The sequence below is a fragment of the Lynx rufus genome, unplaced genomic scaffold (assembly GCF_022079265.1).
Source record: "Lynx rufus isolate CCGP_SWC_20201006 ecotype Redwood Valley unplaced genomic scaffold, mLynRuf1.p SCAF_24, whole genome shotgun sequence".
Lineage (NCBI taxonomy): Eukaryota > Metazoa > Chordata > Mammalia > Carnivora > Felidae > Lynx > Lynx rufus.
Genome location: NW_025814839.1, coordinates 10,629,969 through 10,648,388, shown reverse-complemented (window position 1 = coordinate 10,648,388; position 18,420 = coordinate 10,629,969). Strand labels below are relative to the sequence as shown.

Here is an 18,420-nt window from a genome sequence, read left to right as displayed (position 1 = left end):
GAGCAGTCACGTTGATAATCAGGAAAATATAAAATAATTTTTCTCATAAAAACGCAATTTGGAAGTTAAAAGAAATTAAAGATACTTTTCTCATTTAAGGGACAGTGAAAATGGCCTGAGGCTCAAGACAGTGGTCAGGGGCTTTGTGCTGCACTAAACTCTCAAATGTTGCCTTGTGACTGTCATTTCTCTGTGCACAGGTGAAGAGCTGCCTTTGTTTGTCTGACCTGTCACACTGACAGAGTTCTGATCCCAGCCCACCAGCTATGTGTGTATGTGTGTGATTACTTGGACCTGGAAAACCCAGGGCCAAGGATGGGTGGTGGTTTCCTTCCCAAGAGCCTTAGGGCTAGTAACGAAGGAACACGTGCCTGTTGCTTGTGGTACCGGTGCCAGAGTCATGTTTCCTGTGAATGTCTACACACATGAGCTATGTCTTCCCCTTTGCACACCTGACCGCCTGTTCTTTTGTGTCCAGGAGCTGGAGGAGAAGCACCGTGAGGCCCAGGTCTCAGCCCAGCACCTAGAGGTGCACCTGAAACAGAAAGAACAGCACTACGAAGAAAAAATTAAAGTAAAGACACTTTCTGATCTCCCCCAGCATTCTTCCTATGGCACGACATAGCTTCCTGGGCACTTTGGGTCACTTCTTGCTAGACTAGAGGACTGTTTGGGGTGAATGCTGTCCTCAGGCCATGGTGGGTGGTTTCGGGGTGTTACCCATGTGGGGGTCTTGATATGCAATGTTCAAAAACAATTTTTTAAAAAATTTTGTTATTAGTCTCAGTTCTGTCTTTAACATGTTTTCACCCCACTGTCATTTGGTCCATGATAATTTAGATTTAGCCACATACTCACCATTCTTTGCTTTTAATTTCCTTCCTGCATCTCAGACCTGATCCTTTTCCTTTTGTTTAAAGTATATCCCAGATGACTTTCTTGAGTGAAGACCTGCTGGTGACAAGTTCTCTGTTCTGTGTGTCTGAAAGAATCTTTGTATCATCCTCATTCTTGAAAGGTGTTTTGACTGGGGACAGAATTCTGCGTTGGCAGTGATTTCTTAGAACATCCTTTGAAAATAACATTCCATCGACTTTTGGCTTCTGTTATTGCTAATGAGAAGTCAGCTGTCAGTCTAACTGTTGCTTGCTTTGAAAGTGTTGATCTTTTTTCTTTGGCTGGTTTTAAAATTTTGCTCTGTCTTTTGTTTTCTAAAGTTTTTAGTGTGATGCATCTAAATGCAGATTTATTATTTATCTTGCTTGAGATAAACAGGACTTTTAAATATATTGGTATCTTTTAAATTTAACAAAATTTTTTTAATGTTTAGTTTTGAGAGAGAGACAGAGGCAGAGTGCAAGTGGCGGAGGGACAGAAAGAGACAGGGAGACACAGAATCTGAAGCAGGCTCCAGGCGTTGAGCTGTCAGCACAGAGCCGGACCCAGGGCTTGAACACATGAACCATGAGATCATGACCCGAGCCGAAGTTGGATGCTTAACTGACTGAGCCACCCAGGTGCCCCTATCTTTTATCAATTCTGGAAAATCATTGGTCACTATATCTCCCATATTGTCTCTTCTCCTTCCTTCTTCCTTTTTGAGAATTTGAGTAGGCATCACCTCTAACTTTTTTCATATTTTCCATTTCTTTCTCTTTTGGTGCACATTGTGGGTAAGTTCTGGCTGATTTTCTAGTTTACTAATTCTTACCTGTCAAATCTGCTGTTAAACCTACCAGTGAGTTTTAAATTTCAGTTACTGTATTTTTGGTTTCTAAACATTTTATTTGGCTCTTTTGCAAGTTTACTAGATTATTTAAGACAATAATTTTCTATTCCCTACATTCATTTTAAAGCTTGTCTTCTGTTTCTTTAAACACATTAGCATAGTTTTTTATGTTCTTTATCTGATAATTCCAATATCTGTTCTGTTTGAAGGTCTGTTTCTGCTCCACTGTTTTTCTTCGTTGTTTCTCATGGTGCCTGTCTTCTTGTGTGCTTGGTCAGCTGCTCATTTTCCTTCGAAAATTATTAATGAGAATTCTTTGAGACTTTGAATGCAGATGGGTGCCCCCTTTGGGAGTGGTTCTGGGCTCAGATTTCTCTATCTTCTTACTCTTTGAAGCTGTTAAAAATGAAGCTCAAGTTTATTTGGTTCAGCAAATGCCTCAAGTTAAAAACAGCTTTTGTCCTTCTTAACTCTCCAGGTTTCTGCTTTCACTTAGGATTCTAGTATCTAGTTTCTTACTCTCTTGCCAACTTTGGGGAAAATGTTTTCTGTATTTTATCTAGTATTTTAAATCATTTTCCATAGAAGAGCTGTTAAATTCAGTTATTATTTCAATTATTGAAATTATTATTTCAATTCAATTATTATTAATTCACTGATCAGAAAAAACACGAGCTTATCTGTTTCCTTTTAAAAGCACATCACATTTTCATTATGTTTTTGGACAAAGTCTTTAACTCAGTTTTTGTGTTCCTGAGAATCAGACATTGGTCATTACATCTCAAATATTGCCTCTTCTGCTTCCAAATCAGACAATTAAAGGAGGCTTTTAATTTTTTGATGATCCTGTTAATGATTCGGTTGGTGTTTTCTGTTCCTTTTTTGGAGAACCAAACATGTACATGCCCACGCAGTATCAGCATCATCACCACCCTGGTCATCCCCTTGCCCCCCCTTTTTTTTTGTTTTTGTTTTTGTTTTTTTTACCCCTGGTGTTACTTTTGGTTGTTTTTAATTAAAAAAAAAAAATACAGAGGGGTGCCTGGGTAGCTTAGTTGGTTAAGCATACGACTTCGGCTCAGGTCATGAACTCGTGGTCTGTGAGTTTGAGCCTTGCATCAGGCTCTGTGCTGACAGTCGGAGCTTGGAGCCTGCTTCGGATTCTGTGTCTCCCCCTCTATCTGCCCCTCCTCTGCTCATGCTCTGTCTCTCTCCCTCTCAAAAATAAACAAACATTAAAAAAATTTTTTTTTAATACAGAAAATTAACCCAGAAGTAACCTCAATGTGTTGTAGTATGACCCCCTACTCAGTGTATTTTAAACTTTATATACCAGTCCTTTTGGTTTGCGTTCTTACAGGCTTCCCAACTTTTACCTTTGGAATAAACCAACTTCCAGAAAATTGTGAGAATGTAGTCCACTAGCACCTGTGCACGATGAAAATAACCATTCTTAAGATTCATTCTGGGGCCGCCTGGGTGGCTCAGTCGGTTAAGTGTATGACTCTTGATATTGGCTCAGGTCATGATCTCACGGTTTGTGGGTTCGAGCCCCACATCGGGCTCTGTGCTAAATGTGGAGTCTGCTTGAGATTCTCTCTCTCTCTCTTTCTCTCAACTCTCTCTGTCCCACCCCGGCCTGCACATGCACACGTTCTCGCCCTCTCAAATAAATACACGTAAAAAAAATTCTGTAATTTGGGTGAGTATATTGACCTTCCTGTCCAAAAGCCATGTTCTGTCTTAAATTGCTATAAATGTCTACAGTGGTTCTCCTATTTCAGGTTCCTTGCTTCCCCCCCATGCATCATTCCTCTTGTTCCTTCTGCCAGTTTAACCCTATCAGAGCTGAGGTGCGTGAGTTCTTGATCGAGGCCTGTTCCTCTATACCTCTCATTGGTATCCATCACGGTGCAGAGTTGAGGTTTTATTCTGAGCAGAGTCATCCTGCAAATGTGCTTCGTTGCTTTAGCACCTGATAACCAGGAGCATACCTGGTCCAGATACTGTGTGGTCTCCACAGCCTTCTAGATGGGAAGAACTTTGTTTGATGGATCCTGGGGAATGTTATGGAAAGACTTGTTTTCTTTTTTCTTCCCTACTGGGAATCTTTATGAAACCATTTCTTTTTAGCCTGCTCTGCTTTGTGCTTCCTGTTTCCAGCCTCTCTAAGGCCATTTTAGTCATAATTCTGATCATACCCTAGATTCTGTCCTTTTCTTGTTCGTAATTTTAGAATCACACCCCGCCATCCTAGAGAACGGGCCACTTATCCTGTTGAGCTGCTCCCCTCCTCCCTTGACCTGTCCTCCACCTTTTGTTCTTCTCCACAAACTCTCATTCTATTTTTTTCATCAGTCGGTTCTAGTTTAAAGCCCTCTTTGAAATCTGTTCTTTCCTTTCTGTATCATGCGAACCCCCTCCCTGCTGACTGGCTCTTTTTAGGGACGACATCCCATGAGCTACGAAGGTCCCTTCACAATAGACATTGTGGGAAAGGCCGATTTCAGTCCCCTCTGTGACCCCAATTCTTTCAGCTTCTTCCCAATATCAGAAGCAGTTGGTGTCATTCAGAAAAGGCAGAGTGGATTCTCTGTGTTGAGAAATACAGGGCAGTGGTCAAAGGCTCGGGCAAGTTATGTGACGTCGTCTTCCTTTTTCTTTCTTTGTCACTTGTTGTTTTGGCAACTGGTCGGGCTGTGTGTGCCTCGCGGAACATTAGATCGAGCTGGTAGATGGTGACACCATTACTGTTTTATTTTTTCCTCTTGGGAACAGTAGGTGCTTGCAGTGGCGTTCTCGGCCCCGAGAACACATGATTCCTCTTCCCCTGAGAAAAGGTTTCTCTTTCCAGTGCCTTCCCCCCCACCAACTCCCAGCTGGATCAGAGGAAAGAACGGAGGAAAGAGGCTTTTTTTTTTCCCCTCTCTCTTTTATGTTGTCTTTTCAAACTATTGACTCTCCACCTACTTTATCGGTGGGCAGAATCCTCCTGTCTGCGTCTCTTTCTGAACATCAGCCTTGGTCACATGGACGCCCTCGGCTTTCAGCTTTGTGTCCTTCCGTACACAGCCTTGGAGATATCTAGATTAAACCTGTACAGATTAAGAGCAGGCAGTGTTCTGAAAACTGGTGCATTGACTACGATAGAGTTGTCCTGAGGTAATATCTGCAGATTGTAAACTCTGGGGAGAGAGCTTTTTTCTCTCATTTTGGGGTCTCCTTCCACTGAGGATATACCTCTTTTGAGTCTTTTTGGCTGCTGATTTTATTTATTTTTTTGGTAATGTTTATTTATTTTTGAGAGAGAGACAGAGCACAAGCAGGGGAGGGGCAGAGAGAGAGGGAGACACAGAATCCAAAGCAGGTTCCAGGCTCTGAGCTGTCAGCACAGAGTCCCATGTGGGGCTCAAACCCACGAAGCGTGAGATCATGGCCTGAGCCAAAGTCGGGCTGTCAGCTGACTGAGCCACCCAGGCACCCCTGGCTGCTGATTTTAAAATAAGTTCTTAGCTCAAGTCTGCTATTACTTGCCATTTGATGGTCATATCTGACTTCTTACCCTCATCCCAGCTCATCAGCAAACTCCCAGTCTCCCTCTTTGCCCCAGAACTTTCTTGGCCTCTTCATTCCTCCTCTTTCTTTTCCCGAGTGCCCCCGGTTAGTCTACCCTGTTCAACTTTGCTACTCAGGACACTGATTTCTTTTGTTTCTCATAGGTGTTGGACAACCAGATAAAGAAAGACCTGGCCGATAAAGAGACTCTGGAGAATCTGATGCAGAGACACGAAGAGGAGGCCCACGAGAAGGGCAAAATTCTCAGTGAGCAGAAGGCGGTAGGTATAAGGAATCACAAAGCCAGTTTTCAAAGGAGGGTTTTTGAAACATGCCTGGAATCACACACACGCAAGGGGAGTCCGTTCCAGCTGATGAATTATTCTTCCTGCTTAATCCTGTGGAGTTCCTTGCCCACAGAAGGTTCTCTGCAGCTCCTTCCTCTCCTAAAAGCAGTAGGGGTGGTGGCTCAGGGTGGCCAATTTTGCCTTTCATACTCTTCTTGAAGGACTCACGCTGGTCTATGATTAGCGTTGTCCTTCACAAGGCCACCTGACAAACCGCCCAGTGGCCCTAGGTCATCCTTAAGTGCCTCCTTCCTACGCGCATTTGCTCCTTTCCTTCCTAACCCATGTAGGCGTGGGTTTTAGAAACCTTCCACTCCTCAGGTTCACCTGTGGTGCTTGTTAATCCACCTGCGACCTCAGACCCCACAGGGACTTGTCACATCAGAGTCTCTAAGGGAGGGTCCTGGGAAGTTGTATTTTTAACCAGCACCTTCCCCTCCTCCTCCCTGATTCTTATGATTTATTAAGTTGGCAAAACTTTGATGTAGAGCATCTAGGCAACGGTGGCCGGGTATGGAGGGATCGCTTAGAAAACGACAGCCCCATGGGCGATGAGAAACATGAGTTTGCAGGTTCAAGTTAGAGGCTCTGGCAGGCCCAGGGCCCATGCAGATGACACAGGGTTTAATGAGGCCTGCTTCTTCACAGAATGACGGGTTCCTAAGTTGGTCCTTCTATGTGGTTTTAATGCAGGCGGCTTAGGTAGTGTGGGGATGTGTCATCTCTGTTGGAGAAAACTGAGTGCCATTGTCGGGGCAGTAAGACCTGTGACCCTCAGGGTACAGTCCAGTCACCTCCCTTGTTACCTCTGGTCAGATCGCCTACATTTCAGAGGAGCCTTTTACCCGGCCCCACGGCCTGAGTTAATCTCATTCTGGTAGAACTGTCTGTGTGTGAGGTTTCAAAGGCCGCCCTGTGTTTCAGATGATCAATGCTATGGATTCCAAGATCAGATCCCTGGAACAGAGGATTGTGGAACTCTCAGAAGCCAATAAACTTGCAGCAAACAGCAGTCTTTTTACCCAGAGGAACATGTAAGTATTCACATTCTACCTGCGTGCATGATTACACATTGGTCTTCTCTCCTGGGGCATAAACTTCATTCTTCTGTCTGATGAAGCCAGAGCAGATTTAATTACTTCTGTAGTTTGTCCCAGACCTGCTTATACTTGTGTAACTTTGCCTTCTTTTACATGTCATTCTGCCATGCCCTTTCTTTGGACCTGGGTTTTCTTAAATACTTCAAATTGCCATCAGATTACAGAGTGCTTTGCTCTCTCTAATGAGGGCTATTAATAGGTGGCTTTTGGAAAGCTGTGGTCTTTGTTCCCCAGACTTGCCTCCCATGATTAGCCTGGTTGGGCCATCCGTCCCGCTGGTAAGTCAGGCCTGGGGGCATGAGGTTTGTAAGGATTCCCCGTGTTCTAGGAGAACTTTGATTTTAATCTTCTCCCCCAAAGAATTAGCATCTCCGGGATTTTGTTCCCCCCTTAGATACGTCTCTTGAGAGATATAAAACATACCCATTTTCACCTAAACCGGCTTAGTAGGCCGCTTTTTGGTCTTTAAGTCATTCTAGTTTCTGATACTTGTGAGCAGTCTGGTGGGGAGGTGAGCAAGGCCTGTGGACAAGCGGAAGGAGTACCTTCCTTCTCCTCATCGCCCTTTCTTCCCCAGGGCCTGCCTTCATGAGTTTTGGGGCAGTCTTGTACTCTAAAGCGGCCCCTTTCTGCTCCTAGACAGACTAAAAAAAAAAAAAGTCTACCATAGGAGGGAAATGTTAGTGTCCCTTGCATCCCCTGGGACCTTCCTGTAGCCAATAGATGAAGGGCCTCTGAACAGTGAGGACCGAATGGGCCCCAGCCCCCCAAACTGGGCTCATGCACACGAGGCTGAGTCCAGACCAAGCTAACCTGGCAATGACCATCCATGCCCACTTACAGAGACGTGCTGCTGTTTCTGTGTGCCCCTTCTGAGGGAACGTGCTCACCTCTAACAAGACTGTGATTTTGCTTGGCTCCTCCCACCACCCCCACCAGGAAGGCCCAGGAAGAGATGATTTCAGAACTCAGGCAGCAGAAGTTCTACCTGGAGACACAGGCAGGGAAACTGGAGGCCCAGAACCGAAAGCTGGAGGAGCAGCTGGAGAAAATCAGCCACCAAGACCACAGCGACAAGAACCGGCTGCTGGAGCTGGAGACGAGGCTGAGGGAGGTGAGAGCGAGGGGCCCTCCCCCAGGAGGATTCGCTGGGGGGTGGGGCTCCAAACCCAGCCAGGTGTCAAGCGTCAGTCAGTCAGTATATACACGAGAGGTGTCATGCGTCCCCGATCTGGGTTAGAGTCCCACTTGCACTTGTGAGTTTTGTAACCTTGAGTAGCCTAGTTCTCTCTGCGCTTCAGGTCTCTCATGTGTCAGATGGCCATGATAATGGATCTCCCCCCTAGGGTCACATGAGGATGATGTAAATGGGTGTGTTTTTCAAACTGGAGCCGGGAGGGCAGAGTGATTCCTCCCTTATCCTGATTTAGCAAGGGTCACGAGGGTCACGTACTTGACTGAGTCCACGCTTGGGAGTTTAGCACTCGGGTACGTAGGGTGGCTTCATGGCAGTGGAGCGGTCTCCTAGTGACAGCGGAAGATGAAAAGACAAATCTAAATCTTAGGTTTGATGGAAGGTGGTTCACTTCAGAGATATAAGGAAGCTGGGAAACGTAGCCAAGTTTTGGGGAGGAAAATACGACACATTTGGTTGTAGACGCGTTGAGGGTGATTGAGGCTGTGAAGTTACACGTGGAACAGTACTCACTGTGTATTCGTTAAATGCCTTGCTATGTGCCAGCAGTGGTGATAAGACAGACCCCATCTCTGATCTTGGGGGCTGTCAGCTCGTAGGCAGGGTTGGCTGGTTGGACAGAGGAGTGCAGGAGAGGGGTCGTTGGGAGTAGGACATCCCAGCTGGGAGAGGAGACACAGTTCCCGGAGCCTCGTAGGTCTCGGGTAGTTGTGATGGAATTCTTCAAGGAGCAGATGGTCTCTCTTAAGGAAAAGGCTGTTAAGCAGACAGAGGTCTGAGGACTAACCTTGGGGAATACTCATGGGTTTTTTTTGTACTGCAGTGTGAAAATGAGGCCAGTCCCCCAAAGGACAGGCAAAAAAAATGCATTGTCTCGTGTTTTTCAAGGGTGGTCCAGGTGTACATGGGTCCTTTAGGATCATCTGGTGTGTCTTTTGAAATGCAGATTCCTGGGTCTCTTAGGTTTTTTTGAATGAAATAGGATGTGGGGGGACAGGGGGAGCTGGGATTTGCATTTTTAGCAGTCTCCAGGTGATTCTTACACTTCCAGAATGGTGGTTCTGGGTTGTCCGGAAGCCTTGGATGGTGGTTTAAGTTTTATTATCCAGGCTATATTTTTACTGTTCAGTAAGTTTAACAACATTTCCCTGTGGTGTGAGCCTTAAGAGTGTGAGTGTAAATAACTCCGATTTCTTTGAGCGTGGGAACACTGGCTGTCTTGCCTTCCCTTTCCACAAATGTCTCTCTTACTGCGGCACCTGTCCTGCCTCTGTCGCTCATCTGGGCAATTAAAATGCCCCAGGAAAAACGAGTTGCTTTTTTCTTTTCCCTTGAATCTGCTTTTTTTTTTTTTTTTTTCCTTTTGAATCGATCCAGCTAGCTCCCCCAAGGAAGGTGGGGGCAACCTAGAACGTTTATAGGAGGCTCAGTGTCGCACCCCCTGGGAGTTCTGGAGCTTAGCTTTAAACATAACAAGGCTGGTCCACCTTCTGTGTGCTGCCTGCTGCTACTGAGTTTGGGGGCAGAGGCCTCTCAGCCTCCAGTTTAATCCAACTTAGAGGGCCCTGGGCCTCCCCGACCCTGTGTGTGCAGTGTGAGGTCTTCCCTAGCGAAATGTGTGGAGTGGCGAAGGTGCAGGGCCCTGGTGGGGGGGACTCCTCCTGTCTTTGCGTGGCGTCCTGCTCACCCACCTCCACATGACTCGCTGTCACCTGCTTCCCTTGGTTCTGCCAAGTGGTCTCGGGGGAATGTTTCAGCCCGCTGGTGGAGTCACCGCCTGCTGTGACTGCTGGCATGTTAATAAGACAAACAGCAAGTAGCAGACTCTTGAGGCGGACTTCTGGGTTCGAAGCCAGCCCCGCCATTGCTGAGCTGTGTGACATTTGCTCAGCCACTTAGTGTGTCAGCGCCACAGCATGCTCGTGTGTCAAGTGGAGGTGATAGTAAGCAGTGCCTCCCTCTCTGGGTTGTCACGGGATGAGATGAGCTAAAGGAGTGCCTGGCACCTTGCGGGTGAGCCCCGAGTTCAGTGCCATCAGGTCGCCGCCATCTTCACAAGCGGGAGAGCGCAGCCTTGGCTTCAGCTGCCGCTGACTGACTGGCTAAGGGCTCCCAGATCTAGATCGCCAGCCCACACCTTTCTCGTGAGTCTCTGACCCACTGTCCCAGTAGAGGTTAGTTAGACACCTCCACCTGGATGTCTCCCTCGCTGCCCAAGTTCATCACATCAACACCGAATTTCTTACCTTTCTCCTCAGACTGGCTCTTCTCATGTTCCCTGGTGTTCTCTGGCGTAGCAGTGGTCTCACTGCGCAGAGCACCTGCCCAGAAGCTCAGGTGTCACTGTCGACTCCCCTCTGTCCTGTGTCTCTTGCCCCACCTCAAATGCACCACAAATTCTTGTTGGCTCTGTAGGCTTAATCTTTTTTTTTTTTTTTTTAATTTTTTTTTCAACGTTTATTTATTTTTGGGACAGAGAGAGACAGAGCATGAACGGGGGAGGGGCAGAGAGAGAGGGAGACACAGAATCGGAAACAGGCTCCAGGCTCTGAGCCGTCAGCCCAGAGCCTGACGCGGGGCTCGAACTCACGGACCGCGAGATCGTGACCTGGCTGAAGTCGGACGCTTAACCGACTGCGCCACCCGGGCGCCCCAGTAGGCTTAATCTTTTATAAGTCTTCTCTTCATCCTTAAGGGACTTGGGTGTCACCTTTTCCAGGGACCCTTCTCTGGATAAAACATCTCCTTTGCGTCCCCCTGGCCTTCTTTGTCTAGATCGTCACGTTGTGTACCTCTTGGAAGAACCAGTTAGACAGTGAACTTTCTGAGGGCAGCAGACACCTCTTATTTGCTTGATGTCCCCAAAGTCTGACACAGGGTCTGGTCCCTAGGACAACCTTGTCAGTGTTTGTTAGGTCAGTAGATTAGGCCATGGTCTCCCACATCTTTGTGGGACAGCCTTTGGATGTCTTGGTTCCTCTGCTTGGAATTTTCTTTCCTGTTTGCTCATTTGGCTCCTGTAAATTCTTCAGTAAGTACACTCAGAGTTACCTTCTTTATTCTCCACTGTGTGCCCACGACATCCCTACATATTCTGACCGTTACACTTGACCACATATATGGTAATGGTTGGTTTTCATTTCTCCTCCAACTCAGAGGAAGAAACTGTCTTTCCTCTTCATATTCCTTTTTATGTGGAAGTTGCTGAGTAAACTCTTCTTGAATGAATGAAACATTGAGTCGATAGAAGGATAGATGGGCAGATGGAGGAAAGAATGATTAGCTCACAATGTGACCTAATGTGGGTTACCTAATGCGAACAAATCAGAGCAGGAATATTTAAAATAAACAGAATTCAATTCTGGTTGTTTCATTTTTATCCCAATTGTAAAGGTGTCCTTGTTACCAATATGGTGTTATTTATAGCCATTTACTTTTAAATGCTTTTTTTGTATTATTTTTTTTTAAATTTTAGAGCATGAGTGGGGAAGAGGGGCGGGGGGGGGTGGGGAGAGAGAGAATGAGAGAGAGAGAGAGAGAGAGAGAGAGAGAGATTGGGAGGGAGGGAGAATCTCAAGCAGGCTCCATGCTCAGCGTGGAGCCCGACGCAGGGCTCTATCCCACAACCCTGGGATCATGACCTGAGCCAAAATTAGAAGTTGGGTGCTCAACTGACTGAGCCACCCAAGCACCCCTTAAGTGCTTTTCTAATTAGAGTATTTGTCATACTTTTCATTTGAGACTCTTGCCGTGTGCTTTTTCTTCTGAAGCCTCCCCAAGCCTTTGAATATTTGGAAGTAAGGGATGTTTCGTATAGACATTCTCTTACACGTTCTTACTTCTGGTCATTTTTGAGACTCCTGAAGTCAGGTCCATTTTACGGCATTTTCTCCCTCTCAGTTGAGTGCTGAGAATTTGAATCCATGACCACATCAATCAACCAAGATGTAGGTTGAACGGCCAGTTGCGTCTCAGCTAGTTAGGTTCAGTCAGTTAGCTTGACTAGTCGGTTGCGTTCTCCGTAGTTAGGGTCAACTGACCGTGAGTGTGTGTGTCTCTCTCTCCGCCCCTCTCAGGTCAGTCTAGAGCACGAGGAGCAGAAACTGGAGCTGAAGCGTCAGCTCACAGAGCTGCAACTCTCCCTGCAAGAGCGCGAGTCCCAGCTGACGGCCCTGCAGGCGGCCCGGGCGGCCCTGGAGAGCCAGCTTCGCCAGGCCAAGACCGAGCTGGAGGAGACGACGGCGGAGGCAGAAGAAGAGATCCAGGCGCTCACGGTAGGCCTGGGGACGGGCACCTTCAGGCTCCTCCAGGCCTCAGCCAGCACGAGCATGGCGCTGAGGAGACCTGCTCCCTCATAGAAATCCCAAGAGAGAAAAAGCAATCCCTTAGAGATACGTAATGAGCAGAAAGCGGGCTTACGTAAGCTCCTCCCTCATGAGAATTGGTATACTGCATCAATTGGTTAACATCTGACCTTTTCTTAGTATCTTGAGAAGTTCCTCTTCTATTTATATGTCTTCCCTCTTTTTAAAATAATCATCATTGTATTTAAAATTTTAGTTTGAGCCGAAGTCCATTTTCCTGGATCTTCTACTTAGGTTTTAATAATCGTTAAAAAAGAAAAATAATCTTCTACCTTATCGTAGTCTTTCTACCACATTTCTATTTTTGTATTGGTTAGCCTCATTTGTGTTACTTTTTTTTTTTTTTTTTAAGCTGTACATTCTGCTTCAAGTCTTATGTACGCATCTCGTATGTTCTGGATGGAAAAGATTCTTCTGAGTGAGAGTCTTTCTTTAAGAGGGACCTGGCCTCTCTGCTCATTGTGAGACACTAGTTTATTCAACTGAAGAGTGTGCTTAGGAAGTAGAACTTGAGGAGAAGGGAGGGTGATGCTGGATTTAGACCTTAGTTCTTTCTGGAAGTCTAAAAATTGGACGTTTTGGGTCAATTTCCCACAGTTGATCCTTCTCATGGGGGCTGACCCAGGCTGATAAAACTGACAAGAATCTTACATATAAAAGGCCAGCGTATCAACTTCCAGTGGAAAAAAGAACCACCGAGCTGCCTGGGATACTCCGGGTGGCTAATCTTCACATTTTTTCCCCCTTCAGAGAAGTCTTCTCAAAAACCTCATTTCTCCTGGAAGGGCTGCTTGGTGGACCTGGACTTGGCACAGAAAGCCGAAGGCGTTTAATGGCTAGTATCAGCCAAGCAAGTACATCGGTGGTAGTAACATAGTGTACTTGCCAAGTGGACAGGCACAGTCATGCCTGCTGGTCAGGGTACCCTCTTCCGTGGGCAGGGCACAATGCAGCTGATTGGGTTTTAGTGTTTTCTAAAATAAGGTAGCTCGGTGGGTACCTTATTCACTCTGATTCATCTTGGATGCTGTCCCCATTTCCATCAGTGAACATCTCAGCGTCTCTTAGAGTGGGGTTACTTCTACAGATGGCCATGCACATTTGTTGCTTATGATTTACCCTGTTTGAAAGTAATGTGTGTACTTCTTTTTCTTTTTAAAAACCGATCTCATCCTTAGAAGTTACCTTCTGTTGTTGGCTTTGGGGAGCCCATTATCTGAACCAGATTGGGAACGTGATCTGACAGTGCCAGGCTCCTTATAGACCCGTCTAGGACACGGGGGTTTCCAGGATCCTGGGGATACGGATTAACTCCTGCATAGGAAGTACGCGTGCGTCCCAGATTTTCCAGGACTTTCACCAAGTTCAGATATTGATTGCAACATTAATTTCTATTGTCCCCATGAGAACACTCATTGTGTGATATGCCATGTGTCCTCAGTACTTGGTTTGGCGAAAAAAACAGTCACGATATCTTTTTATTTATACTCTGCCTTGTTTCAAAATGGATTCAGAGCAGTTTGGGAAGATATAAAACAGTATAACAAGATAAAATAAGAAAGAAAAGGCATAGAGAAAATAAGTCTATATAAGAAAAATATGGAGGTAGGAATGAAATGAATATAAAAGACTGTGTGCCAAGAAGACTTATGTGCTTTCTGGAACTGGGTAGATGAGGAGGGAGACAGCCAGATAGCATTTCTTAGCTGCTAAAGGAGGCACCTAAAATCTTACCACGGTTATATTGAATGCATTGTATATTAATATTGTCCCCCCTGTGTGAACCACCCACGCTCTGAAAGAAAGAGGAGACACCAGTAAGCTAATCCATACTTAATGAATCCTCACTATGTGCCTAGTGCTGTGTCTTTAGCCTTTTCTCCCCAGGGGATTGGCCTGTAAGTCCTCAAATCCTTTTACTTTGGAGCGGAGGAGAAGGACACATTTATCTCACTGCTCTGTTGGGATTGGGAGGGAGGGTGGTGGCATCTTATCCTGCCCATTCAGAAGGAGGAGGGTATAAAATAGAGCATGTGTCACTGCTGTTTATCTGTGGGGAAATTAGTCTTTAAATCCTGTCTTGCTGCTGGTTGGAATGTGCTGTGTCTAATGGCTGCTGGAAGCCTTCACAGCAGCAAGTCACGACTTAATTTAGTCAGATGAGATCACTGCCTCCGAGCATCTTATGAAAAAAATAAAGAAACAAACCTCCCTAAGTCTAGAAACTAGGGCTCTACCACCCTTGCAGATGAAGATGCCTTGGAAAATAGGGCTTTTTTTCAAAGTGATGGCAGGGAAAAATACCTTACAGCTGTTTGTAGCCTATTGTGCAGGAATCCAAACCCCATATCAACTTGCCTCAGTCCAGTTTTGAGGCCATGGGTCTTCCGCCTGCCCCTCCCTTCGATTATGTCCCATGGACGTGGTGATGGACCCCATGCAGCTGTTGCCTGCATGGCTTTGTTGAATTTGTTCTGAAGAATATTTTCCGAAAGAAAGAGAAAATGGCCATAGATGCAGTACCCTGACTCGGTCTCATTGTTCAGGCCCAACTTCAGGCCCCCCACATAAGCATCAGTCAAATTAAATCAGCTGGACCTAAAATGGTCTAGGAGATTTGCGAACTTCATAGCAGTCTGGTTTACCGATAAAAGAGAAGAGTCGAATGGGCTCTTGTTGCTTAATTTTAAGAGGCAGCCATCTCCTGGCCAGGGTAGGGAGCCGTTACTCTGGCTTCTGCCCCTGGAGCAGATTAGATGCAACACAGTACCGTTGACTCCCTCCACTGCAGAAGTGCTTTGGGGCCCCCTGGGAAGCGACTGTCGGTCTCCTTCGTGTTTTCTTGCTACCCGCTCCAACGTTAGCCATCCTGTCAATTGAGTTTGCTTGGAGATTCACTGGCCATCAAAAGCTGAGAATGAATCAAGGTGGAGGCCGACAGGAGAGTCATATTTAAACAAAAAGCCATGCTTTTAAGGTGCTTCAATGCTTCTTGGTGGAAGAGAGAATTTTCCACCTCGACTTGATATTTAAGACCCCATCCCTTCATCTGAGGAAGAGAATTTGATGTTCCTTGACATGTTTCTTGCACACTTTAGAGCAGACAGATGCGTGATGTGATGTGCCATTCTGAATGTGGATGCAGGGAAAGGCGTGGTGTAGGCCCCGTGTACATCAGCATTGACTCCACGACGCACGCTTCGTGTCCCTGTCCTCACGTTCTTTTACTGATTTGGTTAAATGACTAATGCTGCATAATCAAGAGTCCAAAGCTAGAGGCACTAATGAAAGGAGTGATCCAGCATAGCGTGATCATGGGATCCCAATGTCATCCTCTTTGGTTTGTTAAAACCATGAGTCTGCATACTCTCATTTGTTTTACATAAATATCAATCCTTGTATTTAATTAAGCAAGCCACTGGCATGATAAGCAAGATACAGAATTGGGGGCATGTGTGGAAGCCTGAGTGTTCTAGAATCCTGACCATGGGCCCCAGAAGATGGTCAGACATCTAAACACTAGTTTCCTTTCTCCAGTTCTGCATGGAATTTTTCTCTCATCAAGACTGCGTTAAATTCTCTTTTTTTCTTCCTCTTGTAACTTTCTTTAAATCAGTGAAGACCTTAGTACTCCTAAAAAAGAGTGCATCTCTAGTCTGTAGGCTGTAGCCTGTGCATTCTTCCTGATTGCCCCCCAACCCTTAGGTCAGCAGTTCTCAAAGTGGGGTCAGAGGATCCCTTGGGGTTCCCCAAGTTCATATTATTTTCATAATAATACTAAGATGTCATTTGGCATTTTTCAGTTTGTTAACATTTGCATTGGTGGTGCAAAAGCAATGCTATTTTAAAAGAAAGAAGAAATGTTTGAAAAAAAATCTCCATTTTAATTTCTTAAGTGATAAATATAGATAAATATAACCCACATAAACAAAAGCTCTTCAGGGTCCTTTGAAGAGTGTAAGTATTTATTCCCCGTATCACCTGATATCCAATTAACACTCAGATATTTCATTGAGAGAATCTAAAGATTGTCTTACATATTTTCTTATCTTTATATACAGTATTGTGTGAACTTTTGTTGTGTGCTTGCTTTACAACTTATTTCAAAGAAACATAAAACATGTTTCTTGACATTTTCTTGCTCAGATCAGTTCAATAATTGTTAAATGCTTATAGAATCTCCAGCAGTCATAATAGGATCAGTTCTACATTTTGTGTTTATATTTCACAGTCAATAATAAATCAAGTCATAATGATCCTCAGAGAGGATTGCCATTTGATATGTCAGAATGATCCAGAGGCCTCATAATGGTAGATTTTAATGGAAATGAAACAGTATTAGTGATTGAAATATCAGACTACATTGGGGGAAGTTAAACACGTTTTTAAAGGAGTAGTGTTATTTGGAAAATCTATTAATAAAAAAGTTGAATAGGGCCTCTCTTCCTAAGTCAAGGCCAGTGAGTTTTTTCATGGTCACTGCTTAGGCTTTGAAGAAGTTCATTTTGAAGGAGTTCACTCTACTGTCAGCTTCCCGTTTCTGTCTTTGAGAGATTTCACACCAAATAGTCATTTAAATCAGGGGTTGGCAGGCAACAGCCAATGGGCCAAATTCAGTATGCTTCCTCTTTTATGTAAATAAAGTTTTATTGGAATACCCACTTGTTTTCACATTGTGTATGGCTGTTTTTCTGCTATGAGATCAGAGTTGAGTGGTTGTGAGAGAGACTGAATGGCTCTCAAAGCCAAAAATATTTACTGCCTGGTCCTTTAAAGAAAAAAATTTGCTCATTCATGCTCTTAGGTTTGTTAACGTAGGGCCTTATTCTTCCTAGGGAGAATCCATGCCTTTTGTCCTTGATGATTAGTAAGTGTACTCGAGGGAGTTGGATGGTCTTTGGGGGCCAGGCTGCTGCTTACAGCAGATGAGATTTCAGTGGTAGAACCATGTTCCCACTTTGGATAAATGGTATTCATGCCCCATTAAATCACTAACTCTCTTGTATGATTGTTGGGCCTGAAGCAGATTGATTTTTGGGAAAAAAAAAATAGTCTGATAAGTTTTCCATAAAAATGTGGGCTAATTATGTGGAGAGTTGATTCTTTTTTTTTTTTTTAACGTTTATTCATTTTTGAGAGACACAGAGAGACAGAGTGTGAGTGGAGGAGGGGCAGAGAGAGAGGGAGACACAGAATCCGAAGCAGGCTCCAGGCTCTGAGCTGTCAGCACAGAGCCCAATGTGGGGCTTGAGCCCATGAACCATGAGATCATGACCTGAGCTCAAGTCTGATGCTTAACCAACTGAGCCACCCAGGTACCCCTGGAGAGTTGATTCCAAATGATAACTTTTTATGAATCTGTGAGTCTGTATAACCTAAAAACAAAACATTTTCCAAGTGCTCTTCAATCTTTTGTGTAGATTTGTATTTCTGGTTTTCATTTTCCTTTTGCCTGAAGGACTTCCTTTACCATTTCTTACAGTGAAGGTGGCAAATTCCTTCAGCTTTTCTATATCTGAAGAAGTCTTTAATTTCACCTTCATTTTTGAAGGATATTTTTGCTGGGTATATAATTTAGATTGACAAATTTTAAGAGTTTTTTGTTTGTTTGTTTTTCCTTTCAGTGCTTTAAAGATGTTCTACTGACTTCTAACTTGCTTTAGCCCCCTTTCCCTCCCCGTTTTTTTTACCCACTTTTTGGTGAGAAATCTGACTTCCGTTTCTCTGTATGTAACTTGTGTTTTGCTGTGACTGGCTTTAAGCTTTTTCTCTTTATTACTGATTTTACGCAGTTTGATAGTGAGGTGATGTAGCTTAATTTTCTTCATGTTTCTTGTGCTTGGGGTTCTTGGAACTTTTTGCATCTGTGGGTTTATGGTTTATCTGCTGTTATAAATTTATAATATTAATTTATGGCAAGTAGACATACTAGAGAATACATCAAAGCTCTAAAAGAGACAGAGAGAGAGTGCAAGCTGGGGAAGGGCAGAGAGAGAGGGAGACACAGAATCCGAAGCAGGCTCCAGGCTCTGAGCTGTCAGCACAGAGCCTGACAAGGCAAACCCATGAACGCGAGATCATGACCTGAGCTGAAGTCCGATGCTTAACTGACTGAGCCACTCAGGTGCCC

General features: G+C 44.8%; 1 protein-coding gene across 1 annotated transcript in view; it reads left to right on the top strand.

The window, feature by feature from the left end:
* Positions 1–18,420, top strand: part of CIT (citron rho-interacting serine/threonine kinase) — a 164,183-nt gene that overhangs the window by 92,272 nt on the left and 53,491 nt on the right. The window contains exons 18-22 of the mRNA XM_047088045.1: positions 479–574; positions 5,449–5,565; positions 6,556–6,665; positions 7,671–7,845; positions 12,003–12,200. Coding sequence (XP_046944001.1) covers positions 479–574; positions 5,449–5,565; positions 6,556–6,665; positions 7,671–7,845; positions 12,003–12,200 — 696 coding nt within the window. The remainder of the gene's footprint in view (positions 1–478; positions 575–5,448; positions 5,566–6,555; positions 6,666–7,670; positions 7,846–12,002; positions 12,201–18,420) is intronic.